The following is a 15,375-nucleotide window of genomic DNA, read 5'->3' as shown; positions in this document are numbered from 1 at the left end:
CGTGTTGGGTCAGGCAAGGGGGGTTGCTCGGTTGAAACCTAATTCAGCAAGGTGGATAGAGTCGCCAACAAAGGTTGAGAACCACTGGTATGCTGGCCTCTCTATGTGCTATGAAGAAGGGCCATTGCCCAAGACATCACTTATTATATATTTTGTCTCTTTAATACCACAGCGTAATTGAGTAATGTGCTGATTTTTTTGTTGGCTTAATGTACTAGCGCACGACTACCAATCATTTGGAAAGAAGATAGGGTTCGGATTGGGTGTTAAAATTAATCCTTATGCTCATGATACTTGCCATTTCTTCTTCTTCTCCTATAAATGCTACGCATGGGTAAGTAAAAGAAAATCAATCGTTGAATCAAATTATAAATCCAAATTGTGACGAATGAATTACGGAGGTGTGAAATGTTACATGCCTGAACTGCTGCACAGTGTTTCGTTGTGTGTTGCAAGTTGAAGGAGACGCGTGGCATCCGGCATTTAGCGGTAAAGACCGTAATCGCAAATATTGGATGCTCTGCATTGTGTTCTCCAGCGGGTGCCATGCATGTTAATCTCTTCATCTCATTACCGAAATAGAAAACAGCCTGTAGACAAGCAGAGGCCATCCCAAAAACTACGCTCCTTCAACCACCCTACCGCCATGATCTGGCACCTTAACACTTTTTACGTTCTGGACTCCTTAAAGAATAAATAAATGGTCTCTCCATTAAGCAAAACGAAATCGGTAACAATGACATCAAGGGCAAGTGCCAAAAAATGGCCGCACGATGCTCACAATGACTGTGAAGGTGGGTACAAAATGGGACCTTTTTGCCAGTATCAAAGTATGAAAAAATAAGAATAGGTTTTACCCTTCTTGGACCTAAAGAAGGCTGTCTCTGGTGTAGGCCAATCAGTTTCAAAGACAATGCTTAGATTATAATGCAATGATAATTATCAGAGCACGTGTGGTTGCATGTTCACCACAAGTACATGTGGTTAATGCGAACTTGATTCCTTGATAAATGTTTCTATTTGGTGTTTTAACATTTTAACGCCTGTTGTATTGTCAGAAAGGGTTCAACCTATTCATATGTTTTCGTAAGATGTGTACAGTTCGCTTTGGCTTCAAACTGTTCCAAGGGCGAAGAAGTGGTGCCTGGAAAATTACAATGGGATCGTCAAGGCATTATACGGCGATTACTTACGTGGCATACATGTTAATAAACATGAAACATATTTCAAGAAAGATGGTGCATTTCATGGGTCGCTCTTCCCACGATTCCGCAACTGTGGGCTGAGTGCTGGTGGTAGTGGGGGGGGGGCTGCTGGGGTCCGAATGAGCGCATGTGGGGCGTGGGGCAGGTGTCGGATCGGTTGAAAGCATAAACACGTTCTCACCGAGTTTTGTTCCCCCCCCCACCGATCTCTCGTGCAAAAGTACGGTCGCTTTACAAACCCAGCCTGGCACCACCCTAGATCTACCCCCGGGTCTTGGGGTTAGAAATTTAACAAGTAAACCCGTAAAAACAACGTTTTTCACTATATATCCTTTATATGCGTGGCGGCTAGAGTCCTCTCGTCCTCTGGCTTGAGATGGCTGCCACCTATGGGTCAGATGATTGTCTGCCACCATTAAGCAATTGGTAATTAAATATTTAATTTGTTTTCCCTAAACAATGTAAAATTTTGGAATTTTATTTTTCACGAAAATTAATTGTCACACACAACGAGTCTGTGTGGAAAATGTTAGCTCGATTGGATCACGGGAAGTGGGTTAAAAAACGAGCGAAAGATTGTACGGTCCTAAGCAAGCAAGCGAACTTAATATAAAGGATTTAAAAATATATTCGCCTGTGGAGGACGCGGGGATCGATCCCGCGACCTTTGGCATGGGAAGCGAGGGCGCTACCAACTGCGCTACTCCGCCACGGCCTGTGGAGGGGTTACGCTCTGGGCTCTTACACTGTGACGTTCAGCCAAAGCCATGAATGAGTTCTATTTGAATATATTTAAAATAATTTTTTTTGCCTAAAAAGTGTAAAATTTTGGGAATTTGTTTTCACGAACATTAATTGTCTCGCACAACGAGTCTGTGTGGAAAATGTCAGCTCGATTGGATCACGGGAAGTGGGTTAAAAAACGACCGAAAGATTTGCACGATCGTAAGCAAGCAAGCAAACACGCAAGCAAGCAAGCAAGCACGCAAGCAAGCAAGCAAGCGAACTTAATATAGAGGATTTAAAAAGGCAGAAACTATAAACTTATTTCTGGCAACATACAGGTGTTAAGATGTTAGAACACCAAACTGAAACCTTTTACAAGGAATCAAGTTATGTGGTTAATGGTCTAACGCCGTTCTGAGACTAGGCTCCAAAGAAAGCTGTCTCTGGTGTGGACCAATCCGTTTCAAAGACAAAGCATATAATATCAGAGTATGTTTTTTCTTTGCATTCTGAACACAAGCATTGTGGTTAATGCAGACATGATTCCTTGTAAAAGGTTTCAGTTTGGTGTTTTGACATCTTAACACCTGTTTTGTTGCCAGAAAAAAAGGGGAAAACCTATTCTCATATTTTGGTACTAGCAAAGGAGGTCCCATGATATCAACTATTTTTTTATTTTCCCAGGTAACGCGCACTAACCTCTTTAGCTCTGTTTCAGAAGCGACCTGGCCACAGATGATAGCTCAACTAAGTGGCTTATCGCGTGTAAATTTAAATTAGCCATATACTCTAGATGCGTGTTTATTAATGTGGAGGGTAAAACTGGAGAACGCGGAGAAAAATCCACGCGACCGCAAGGAGAGAGAGACATCCAAACTCCAAATATACAGACGTCATGGTCAGGATCAAACCTACGACCTCTTGTATACCAGGCAAGGTAGTTAACAACTCGCCACCATGGCGCCCCAATCCACACGGCAGAAAAAAGACAGTTTGGGCGAATTGCAATGGGGATGTTGAATATTTCACTTTTCACCATAAATATGAGATGACCATTGCTCCCGGCTCAGCTGGAAACCACTTTGACCTTTTTTGATGGCTACTCATCCGGCTTTGTGAAGAGAGAGCGGATCCATCGACAACCAGCAACAATGGCAGCAGATGCATCAACATCACGATGAATTATAGTTACAGCGGACTGTCAACAATAAGCTTAACCCTTAAATGGGGGAGCAGGCGCAATTTTCAACCGTGACATGGAGCTCAAATGGAGCAGCCTTCCTCCTCCCTGGCTCCAAGAGTGGGCAACACAACTCGATATCTCTCTCGACGGAAGTGGCACTGCATCCCCGTTATTGCTATTTCAATCACGCCGATCGGGAGCGATGGCTTGGCGGCCTCGCATCTCTCACACCGGCACAACGCCACATAGCCCGCCACTCCTATTCTGGTGGCCACAGTAGCAAAGTGTATGGCTGTGGATAAGGTGCACGGTGGTTTTTCAGTGCTTCGGCATTAAGGCATATGTCTTCACTCTGCAGCCTTCCCAAATCGTAGGATTGGTTAAACCCTTGACATTTTATATATATATTTTTTGTTAGGGCAAAGAGTCTGATAGAAGTGGTGTTTTACAGGATATTCATCTGCTTGAAAACGAGGCAATTAAACACTTACTTTGAAATATTCATATTGCTTGATATGCGGTGCAGAATTTAAAAGCCTCTGCATTTAATTTCGTTGATCCGACGCATCGTGTGATAATTTTATGGAAATGTTGTGCTTTGTCTTCTGATCCCGTGCTTCCAACCACCCGATCTGCATACCCCCAGAGGTCCACGCATAGCAGGATAAATGACAGATTTCCTGACCCCTTTGAAACGCATGATTTATGGATAAGTTGATTATGGATAATAGCTGTTCCATTCTGTTCCTGGATATACAATTTGGCATGGCTTGCTGCTCATGCGTCATTACAGCATCACACGGCCAATATGAATCGACGGAGCCACACTGAGCGCTACTGGTGGCAGACGATACCTATCTGTGAAACATAGCATGTATGTGACCACGCTTGGCTCGAATAACAAATGTAACCTTTGTTAGCATCTTTGATTACTTGCAGTCATTTGTATTATGGCATGTGCAGACCATATTTTTCCAATATGTCGACATTTATCTGTCCTTCTAGAAGACATCACTTAAGTTTGGATTGTCGAGCCTCTTATTGAAATCGCGTTTAAAATTTGGTTTGTTGAGATAATGCTTGCTAATGGGTAATCTCAGTTTCTTAGCTGTGTTATAAAAGCGAGCCCTATATGAACATAGCACGTAGTCACCGCAGTGTGTGGTTATCACTGCTGCCTAGGTCCAAACAGCAAGGCATCCTTCACCATGCTCCACTGGATACCCAGTAATCCAAATTAGCCATGGGCATACTTCTGCTTAATGTCAAAGCAGAATAATATTTTTTTCGGAGTAGAACTCACTTATTTTATATCTACCAATTTCAAAAGTAACATCTAGAGATATCTGCCCGAGAAGCTAACGCGGTAAAAGAGGTCACACATGCATGGGTTCACAGCTCCTTCGCCATTGCGCCAGCTGATACGTTCAAAGCACTTGGTCATTCATAGACGTAGTAGAATTATGTCTTCATACCGCCATGCATGCCGCATTTTAAGAAAATACAAAGCTATACTTTGCGCCATTAGTCTTAGAAATCAGTCCTTGTCTTTTTTGTAAATTCAATTGATCACTTGTTGACAAATAATATCGACAGAAAATGTGATTTTTGGTGAGGTGTGATATTTTAGGTTTGTACTGAAGAACTGTGAGGTAGCCTAAGGAAGAGATTAAAATTCCAATGTGACTGTAATATCAAATATATATTTTTTCATATACAGTACTCTTAAAATACTCGTTGGTTCTTTCAGTAAAGTCACGTAGAAAATAAATTAAATAATTATGGAATACGACGTTTCGATTGCAACACAATCAACCATCATCAGGTAAGAATGAATGAGAAAACAAACATAGTAAACTTAGAAATATAATGCAATACAACACATTCATTTTCTTTCTACGTGACTTTACCGAAAGAACCAAAGAGTAATTCCTGCAGTCACGAAAGCTTCGAATCGAGTTTTTACTCTTAAAATATTAAGGTATTTGTAGGCACCACACATATAGTTTGTGATATAAACAACTAAAGTATGAGACCAAAAAATTCACAAATATACAAATAAAATAATCTAAAGCCCTTTTCCATCCACTGCTGGAGAAGACCTCTCCATGTGTGGTTGGTCTTAGAGGTTGCTTGACCATACTTCACCATATTGGTCAGTGAGGGGTTCATAGAGGAGCCCAGGACCGTTTCAGATATAACACTCGCCACTTATGTTGACCATGGCCAGGCATCAAACTAACATGATTGGTGTATCATTTATTTTTGGGTCAGATGGCGTGACTAATATGCCAATGTGTGTTGTACACGCTTGACCACCTGCCACAACCCACGTGTTGCATTCTTGTGATTGGGTTCAGAGGGCAGCGCAATAACCACTCTGCCTCACTCCTCAAATATTCAATTGAACCTATTGGCAGTACACTGGTGTGTGGTATTAAAAAAATTTGCAAAAGTTATCACAATTTTCCGCAATTCGCAAACCCCATCAGAAAATCTTGTGGTGTGCATCAAAATGAGTTCTAGTGATTTCAAAGCAGTCAGACGACGAATGTTATGAGCAGTCAAACACGAAGCTTCACAATCGTAAGCATCCAGCCTGACGACGATTGGCTCCGTGTTCCAAAGGCAGATTTGACAAAATTTACCGTTTTAGCAAGTCTCGGTAGACTGAATAAATGAGTCCAATTTGACTACAGGGTCAAGTAAAGACTGATACACAGATTTGCTGATTACAATTTTGAATTGAAACTGTTTTATGGCGACTGGTGTGTTCTGCTGCACCGCTGTACCGCCAATGTCCTGTACGTCCCAATGTCATCTACGTCAATAACGCGTGCAGTGGGGTGCACGCAGACACTTTGATGAAGAATGTTTTAATTTTATTTCATTATGCGCCCGACAAAGGCTGCATGAGTCAAGCTTGAGCTACTTGCCAGTTTCCGTTGTATTATTCGTGTGGGAGGAAATTATAATTCATGCCCGGCGAAAACCCTATGCGCTGGAGACAACAACACACAAAACGCTGCGATGTCGACTGCTTTATTTCCTGGCATCCTGCAGCAACCTCACCGATGCTTAAAACACGGGGTTTCATGCACATTGACTTCAGCACAATCTACCAACCTGTCCTTCAAATTGCCAATATTACAGACATATGCCCATCACACCTTATAATCTAGAGTAATAAAACAGGGCCATCAATGTAAAGTGTTAACCTTGGATGTCCAATGGTTATCTATTGATCTGCGCCTTTCTAAAGATGTTTTTTATTTGCCAGAAATTTCAATTATATGACACCACTGTAAACAATTCACAGTGTGGATAATGGGGCAATCACAAAGGCGTTGTTTGCTATGTTTAACCCCCCCCCCCCCCGTTTCTGCTTATCTCCCAATACCCACCACTTATTCCCGGGTTTTCTCCCTGTTTCCTGTTTGTCTCTCTGCGCCCTCCTTCTGCGTTCGACATTCCCATGTTCTTGCTCGTCTCGACCTCTGTCTCTGCACGTTTCCGCACGTCGGCGTGCCCTTGCCTGTGTCCCCATGTCCATGCTTGGGCAGGGTTGTACTTGTGTGTTTAAAATAGGAGTTAAACTACTCCTAGTTATTATGACCAGGTGAGGTGCTCTGAGCTATGTAGCAGTTTTTCAGAAGCGACCTGGCCACACATGATAGCTCGACGAAGTGGCTTATCATGATGTTGATTATAAATGTGGAGGGAAACCGTAGGACCCGGAGAAAAATCCACGGGACCATGGGGAGAACACACAAATGGTGGCGAGGGAGTTAACATCTCCGCCACCATGTTTCAGTGAAAGGAAGAGGTAGTGGAAAATCCTGAAATGACAATGAGGCATTTGAACGTGAGAGACATAATTGGAGGATGCAAAAGATGGAGATTTGTCAGCTAGGACTTTGGCCGGGGTAACACGACGTTGGTAGTTTTGAGTGTTGATCCTGGAGGCTGTTACGTAATGTTAAGTTTTCCTCGAACTAAGTTTATAGTAATTTGATGGTGCCGGCGTCAGTATGAATTGAACATGTGGAGATAGTAGGGGGTTACATAAACAGTTTTAAAGAGTAAATGTACAGTGAGGGAAAAAAGTATTTGATGCCCTGCTGATTTTGTACGTTTGCCCACTGACAAAGAAATGATCAGTCTATTATTTTAATGGTAGGTTTATTTGAACAGTGAGAGACAGAATAACAACAACAAAATCCAGAAAAACGCATGTCAAAAATGTTATAAATTGATTGGCATTTTAATGAGGGAAATAAGTATTTGACCCCTTCTCAATCAGAAAGATGTCTGGCTCCCAGGTGTCATTTATACAGGTAACGAGCCAAGATTAGGAGCACACTCTTAAAGGGAGTGCTCCTAATCTTAGCTTGTTATCGGTATAAAAGACACCTGTTCACAGAAGCAATCAATCAATCCGATTCCAAACTCTCCACCATGGTCAAGACGAAAGAGCTCTCCAAGGATGTCAGGGACAAGATTGTAAACCTACACAAGGCTGGAATGGGCTACAATACCTTCGCCAAGCAGCTTGGTGAGAAGGTGACAACAGTTGGTGTGATTATTCGCAAATGGAAGAAACACAAAAGAACTGTCAATCTCCCTCGGCCTGGGGTTCCATGCAAGATCTCACCTCGTGGAGTTGCAATGATCATGAGAACGGTGAGGAATCAGCCCAGAACTACACGGGAGGATCTTGTCAATGATCTCAAGGCAGCTGGGACCATAGTCACCAAGAAAACAGTTGGTAACACACTACCCCGTGAAGGACTGAAATCCTGCAGTGCCCGCAAGGTCCCCCTGCTCAATAAAGCACATATACATGCCCGTCTGAAGTTTGCCAATGAACATCTGAATGATTCAGAGGACAACTGGGTGAAAGTGTTGTGGTCAGATGAGACCAAAATGGAGCTCTTTGGCATCAACTCAACTCACCGTGTTTGGAGGAGGAGGAATGCTGCCTATGACCCCAAGAACACCATTCCCACCGTCAAACATGGAGGTGGAAACATTATGCTTTGGGGGTGTTTTTCTGCTAAGGGAACAGCACAACTTCACCGCATCAAAGGGACGATGGATGGGGCCATGTACCGTCAAATCTTGGGTGAGAACCTCCTTCCCTCAGCCAGGGCATTGAAAATAGGTCGTGGATGGGTATTCCAGCATGACAATGACCCAAAACACACGGCCAAGGCAACAAAGGAGTGGCTCAAGAAGAAGCACATTAAGGTCCTGGAGTGGCCTAGCCAGTCTCCAGACCTTAATCCCATGGAAAATCTGTGGAGGGAGCTGAAGGTTCGAATTGCCAAATGTCATCCTCGAAACCTTAATGACTTAGAGAAGATCTGCACAGAGGAGTGGGACAAAATCCCTATTGAGATATGTGCAAACCTGGTGGCCAACTACAACAAACGTCTTACCTCTGTGATTGCCAAAAAGGGTTTTGCCACCAAGTACGAAGTCATGTTTTGCAGAGGGGTCAAATTCTTATTTCCCTCATTAAAATGCCAATCAATTTATAACATTTTTTAAATGCGTTTTTCTGGATTTTGTTGTTGTTATTCTGTCTCTCACTGTTCAAATAAACCTACCATTAAAATTATAGACTTATCATTTCTTTGTCAGTGGGCAAACATACAAAATCAGCAGAGGATCAAATACTTTTTTCCCTCACTGTATCAACATTAGTGTTAATAAATGGGTATTTGACACAAGAACCCAGTACAATAATGTATGAGTTGCTGTATGGGTCAGAGGTGGAATTTAACAGAGCAACGATAAAATAACTTCTGGTCATTGACTTTAGCGCCTTTCCTCATTTTATTTCTCTTGAGAAGAATCTTGGAAGGGAGTAGAGCCTCCTGATGATGAACTATCAGTAACATCTGGTATATGTCAAGTTTTATCCCAATGAATGTGACATCTCCACCCCGTGGACCGGGTGACGCTGTCATCGCTCAATCATCGGTAAAGATGAATTGAAAGGCAAAGTGACGTTTTGCTGAAATAAGCATTGAGGCATTGGTGCTCATATCTTGCTTACGGCTCTGAACCAGTGGTGGAATCAGGGCCGGATTAACCCTTAGACTAATAAGGCCTTAGCCACTCATATGCTGTAGGCCATCCTTTTTAGGCCCTCCATTTCATGTTGAAGTAACAGCTGAGCGATGGTAGCGCAGCCATCAGACATTTTTTGTCGTCGAATTACAATGACAGCATTCATGACTTTGCCACAGCTGAAGCTAGGAGAAAAACAATTCTGTGAAGTGAGTGATTTGTGTTTGATGAATTTACCTTGAATGAAATAAAATTTTAATTTGACATAGGTAAATAAATAAATGTTGATTACTTAATTCTTATTTTTGCAATATGTAAGACATATCTTCTTGGTTCTTTCGGTAAAGTCACGTAGAAGGGAAGTAATACAATAATAAAAAGAAAACATAATAAAATAATTCTCACGACGTTTCGGCTACAACGCAAGCAGCCGTCTTCAGGTGAAGAATGAAACACTGCCAAGCTTGGAGCGTATATAAGCTGGAATGTAAGACATACTTATTATGCCTTTCCCTCCTATTAGCTTTAGGCCCCTCATAACCTTAATCAGGCTCTGGTCGGAATTCCACATTCCTATGGCTGGAATGAGTCTCTCCTCAAATCCCAACCACAAACACTGAGCCACCTGGCTGGATTTTCTTCTTCACAACTGCTTATGCCCATAGCTAATGATGGACCCATGAATGTCAAGATAACCATATCCATATAAACGTAACAATTGAATGTGTAAGTCTATATGGCAGCTGCCACGTGGTTACCGATGAAGGATGTTACACTATAGCAATGGACCAAAGACTCGGATCACACTCGCGCTAGAAAGGACAGTTTTCTACCCATCAATGCGAAATAACAATTTTTAACAAGACATTTGCTAATTAAACGTTGGTCATTTGAGATGCAGTGACGATGAATGGGACAGCAACAATTAACCAAATGTTTTACCTGGATTGCCTTGTACAATTATCAAAGTGTTTTCGGATTTTGTGTGGCTAACGACAATATAATTAGATCATCGTTTTCTGCAATGCAATATTTTAGTGGTTTTATTTCAAACACATTGGTTTATTTATGGTAAGTGTCAATGAGTGTTATGTATGGTTCTTGTTTCTTGCTCTGTGTATTGTGTGAGGTGTGAACCTTATTGATGGATTCTCTATAAATAGGTGTCTCATAAATAAATTACGAAAGGAATGAACGGACAACATCGCAGAGACCCTGCCAGATGGCAGGCAATGACACCTACAGCATATGGACATATGGGAATATTCACCGTAAGGAAGGATAATTCACAACTCAAAAGACGCCACTGCGTCAAACAGCTGTGACATCGTTAGCGTGTGTAGGGAACGCCATGAGCCAGAGGTCAAACAATATTACAATATAGTATCAAGAGACTATGCTTCATTACTTACTAAGAGTAAGCAGAAAAATACGTATCCTACTATCACTCTGTTGGAGGATGTGAGAGAATATCATGGCTGGATGGCGTATGCAACCTGTTGTAATAGAATGTGGTCGGATAACAAGGTTATACTTATTCAGCAATAGGAGGATATGTTTGATGAGGCAGGTTGGTGGTGGGCAGTTCACAGACAAAAGCATTGGAGTGACGCCTTGACGTATTTGACCACTGGGAAGGCCTAAAGCTTTCAGTCTATCACCCCTTTGGGGTAAATACAATTGGTACCACTTTGCGGGGAGGTTCACAGCAGTCATCGCATTGCTAGGCTCGCCCCCGCCATAGGAATGTGGAATGTCCACCACTGGCTCAGGGTGGTAAATGAGGGATGAGAACTGGCACCATTGCTCACTTGAGCAAGACACTACTTTGACTCTGTCTCCAGCGAGATGGTGAGAGAACTGCAAAAAGCAGATCTCAGATGGTTTTGGTGTCAACTGTGCAGCATTTGTGATGTGGCATTGGCTGAGATGGCCCGACTCCTGAGTGCTAGGGTTGCCAAAACAGCCGACAGGACGACGTATCGTAGAAGTTCCACGATGATCGTGCCGTCCGTACCAACCGTTTCGCAAAATACTGTCATTTCGTAGATCATCGTGACTCATTCAATCTTCTTCCCAAATATTTAACTTCCTCACAAAATTATTTCGAAAAAAAATTTACATTCACAATAATAACTAAATGTTATAAACACAATGGCTATTACCGATTAAATTAGTGCTTTGTAAAACGTTTAACAGAGTGATTGACGGCGTAATGATTCGATACCACCATCAGTTTTTGACAGCATTTACGTTATCATTATTCATAATGATTTCAACGTGCAATGCGTTGCGCAGTATTCACTCACTCTCGAAGAGACAACGATTCAAAGGCACAAGCAAAGTGGGAGCGGGAAGGCATCCACGCAGTGGGCCGGCGGCAAATTCTCCCCCGAGCTCTGCAGTCCTCGATATATGAAGGTGTTATCGGCCAACTATTGCATGTTTACTTCGCGGGAGGAGAATGGAGCACTCGGAAAAAACCCACGCGTGCGAGGGGACAATATGCCATACAGATGGAACAGGTGGAGTCCACATTGCTGTACTCCCTTCTCCTGGTGAGCCAGGATATGACGCCTCAATGCCCACGGGGAGTGAGTTTCATGACACTTTCTGCAGTCCACCAACCCCCGCTGCCTCAAGGGTGCTGGATGACAGACATGCGTAGCCACCACCGCCTCGCCAAAGGGTATTATGAGCATCAAAGGTTGACGGTTACAATGATGAGAAGGACTCGTGGCAGACTTACGTTGAGTGGATTGCAGTTGAAGAACTGTCAAGCAATGCTTATTCACATTTGAAGTATATCAGAACACACATACACACAACAAGATAATACAAAGTTAAGTAAAATGACACAGTTAAGGTGAATGACATCGCGAACATTTTTAGCTCGCGAAGTAAGATTATTTTGTATTGTATCGTAAAAAAAATGTCTCGGCAAACCTGCGGAGTGATAATAAAGTAAAGCAGGATAGTGCGATGTACGTATATATATATGCGTTTTCTTGATAAATAACGCAGTGTATCCATTGTCTATCGATGCCGTATTGTAATACTGTTTGACCTCTGGGCCCATGGTGTTCCCTGTACACGGTAACGATGTCACAGCTGTTTGGCGCAGTGACATCCACAAATCTTGTGAGTTGTAATTTATTCTTCCGGATCGTGTATTTTCCATATTTGCTCATTTTATGCTCAGCTCATGTCATTGCCTGCCTTCTGGGAGGGCCTCACCAATGTTGTTCGTTCTCTTTTTTTTCTAACGAACCATTTTATAGGAAAACGTCAACAGAGATCGCGCCTCAAACGTTACCCACCGCAGGCTATAAGAACTCAACCGCAGCAGTCGTTGTCAGCTACCTTAAATAAACCTACGCGTTGGGAGAAAGGTCGCAAATATATAACATTCAAGATCATTGCATAATTGTCTTTAAAATACGTAGCATTATCCTAAAACACCCGATAGCACGACTCTATATATCTAACACAGCGAGCAACTGCTGCTGCTGCCGCCATCATCATCGCAACAGTGAAATGACCACAGTTTAATCACCAAATGTCTCGTTCAACAAATTAATTTGCGGTTTCACTTTAAAGGTAAACAAGGTTTCACATGTAGGCAATTCCAGTGGGAGTGCTTTCCGAGGTTTTGGTTCATTTGCTACTTAAACCACACATGGCAGCTGTCCTGTGTAACACAGTACATGTTTAATTGTAAGGTTTATCCAGACCGATATATTGGTGTGCACGCGACTCGCGTTAGCTGTAGGCAACGAGAAAGGTGGAAATCACTTTTCCTGAGCGGCGGTTTAGTGGTAACATAATTTCCTCAATCCGTGAAATGGAGAGATAGCATTAATTGTAGTGTCCAACTCAAAGTGAGAATAGTTGCGGGTTCAAATCTCATACTCTTAGGTTTTTTCGGTAAAGTCACGTAGGTAAAAATAAATAAAACAAATTAATAATAAAATGATAGAAATCATAATGGAAATAAAATAATAAATCACGACGTTTCGGGCGCAGCACAAGCGTCCGTCATCAGGTGGGACAACCACAGCAAGAAACAAATGCTAAAGTGGGCGGTTCAAATCTCAGTAAGCTATCGACTTCGTCCACCGTACTCCTGGGGTCAATACACATTTGTGAAAGGTCAGCAGCCATCCTCTTGGAGTGACTGGTGGCACCTTCCACGTGCAAGTGGATATATCCTAATGTGGAAGCATTGTGGCCTACGGATGATATGCGCCATAAAAAAACGTACATTATTATTTCCAATCACTGACTCAGGATTGTAAGCATAGCACAACGTTTGTTTGAGCAGTGAAAGATTTTTGCTATTATTGCCTGAAAAACTGGAAAATAAGGTGGTAATACGCGTGACTGGGTAAAGTAAAGGGTTAGCCGTCAGCTATTAAGATGCATCAGCTCATTCAAGCAGATGGGCTTCTGCAGCAATTGATGGGGAAACCGAGATATGGATGTTGATTCTCGCGAAAGCCATTACCATTATTAACAGCCCTTATAAAGCGAAAGTGTAAATAATGAGAATAAACTTCATGCATTTCTCTTGAGGGAGCGTGAGGTAAGACATTTGCATCTCATTACTGTTTATTCCACTTTCCCGTGTTAAATTGGCACTTAATACGATCATTATGCCTCATTGGCAATGATCACCTGGCTGTGTGTGTGTGTAGGGCTTGATGCTGCTTGTGGCCAAAGAGAGACTGGAACAAGAGAAAAATGATCGGGAGGAACTGAAATCCGCCTACATGGCTGACAATGTGATTCCGCTGGAGCTCTCCCATCTCTCCGGCCAGGAGTTGCAGGTACTGCGGAGTGTTCATTTGGAATTCATCGTACACAAACGAGTCGTTGTTGTTGTTGTTGCAAAGGTATAAGAAGAGTACGACCTGTCGCTGGTGGGTTAATTAAATAATGAAAATCTTCATTCTATTTTCTGCCCAAAAAAATGCCTGGTCCATGATCAATTGTTGACAACAAGATAACTTTAGTGTCGAGCTTATTTTGTCCATCACTGAAAATGACGGCAACGACCTTTGCGTCCGTCTTGTCGTTTTACAAACAGCCTACGTCTTGACCAGTCATCGCGTACGGGAATAGTTTGGGGAAAAAACAAAAATGCGCCCACTTCTTCCACGGCATGTGTGGCCGTGTGAAAACGTCACGCTCAGCAAAATCCCGAGTGTAATGTTTTGCCGCGACCTTCGCTCAACGCAGTAAATACAAGCGGATTGCGGAATTACACCCGACCTCCACTGTGTGATGACCCCTCGCCATCCGTTCTTGTCTGCCGCAATAAATGAAACGAGACGCAATCCCGAAACGTCGATAGCAATTTTTTTTTTATTAACAGCAGCAAAAAAGCAAACCGTGGCTGAGTTAGGCTCCAGGTCTTGGCGAGACGTCGCAATGCGCTCTCACCCAGTTATACGCAGAGCAAACCGCCCCACACCAATAGTTGGCGAAGCGTGAACACCTTTAGGCAGCGCGGCTGTTCACACGATCGTGCAGGTGGCACTGAAATGCATTAAGTGTGTCCTGCCGTCGTTGACAAGTACACAGGCGGTGATGTCCACACACACACAGAGTACTGTAATGTGCATCAATGAGCCACAACTGATAATAATCGAATGCATTCATTGCTCCTGCCTTGTCGTTGCAAACGACTGAGTATGTGAATGTATGTCAACCACTCAGACTCAAAATGAGTACCTGCTGTGATGTGTAAACATCCTCACTGGGGGAGACAAAGGCGGCCGGGCGTGGTGGTGGCCAGCCACCTCCTCGTGTGCTGTGCCGGGCTTCGTATGTGCTTGCTAACAGCACTTGCCCCAACAGTCTTTTAAGGCTACACGAGGGATATTTGTCTTGCGTGAGCGTGAGTGTAAATGTGCACTATCACATTGTATTGCAGCCAAGGTGTGCTTTCCACTCGCTGTCCTTGTGGCCTTGGCGCACGAGGGGGTGGTGCTGGTCACCTCTGCTGCCGCGTCACAGCCATAATCATCGCCGCTTTAAATAAGGCATCCCATTAGTCTCCCCCCTAATTACAACAGTGATAATTGGGAATGCGTTACCATGCTGCGTGGGTTATTCAAATAACAAGTCAGAGCATCGTTGCAATAACAAACTGAACGGTGAAGTGGTGTACAACACTAT

General features: G+C 43.0%; 1 protein-coding gene across 1 annotated transcript in view; it reads left to right on the top strand.

The window, feature by feature from the left end:
- LOC144933712 (troponin I, slow skeletal muscle-like) overlaps positions 1-15,375 on the top strand; it is a 76,627-nt gene that overhangs the window by 38,136 nt on the left and 23,116 nt on the right. Inside the window, exon 3 of the mRNA XM_078858778.1 lies at positions 13,890-14,021. Coding sequence (XP_078714904.1) covers positions 13,890-14,021 — 132 coding nt within the window. The remainder of the gene's footprint in view (positions 1-13,889; positions 14,022-15,375) is intronic.

This window comes from Lampetra fluviatilis, chromosome 8 (assembly GCF_964198595.1).
Source record: "Lampetra fluviatilis chromosome 8, kcLamFluv1.1, whole genome shotgun sequence".
In the NCBI taxonomy this organism is placed as follows: domain Eukaryota; kingdom Metazoa; phylum Chordata; class Hyperoartia; order Petromyzontiformes; family Petromyzontidae; genus Lampetra; species Lampetra fluviatilis.
The sequence above is the reverse complement of the archived record's forward strand: the minus strand, read 5'-3'. Positions and strand labels throughout refer to the sequence as shown.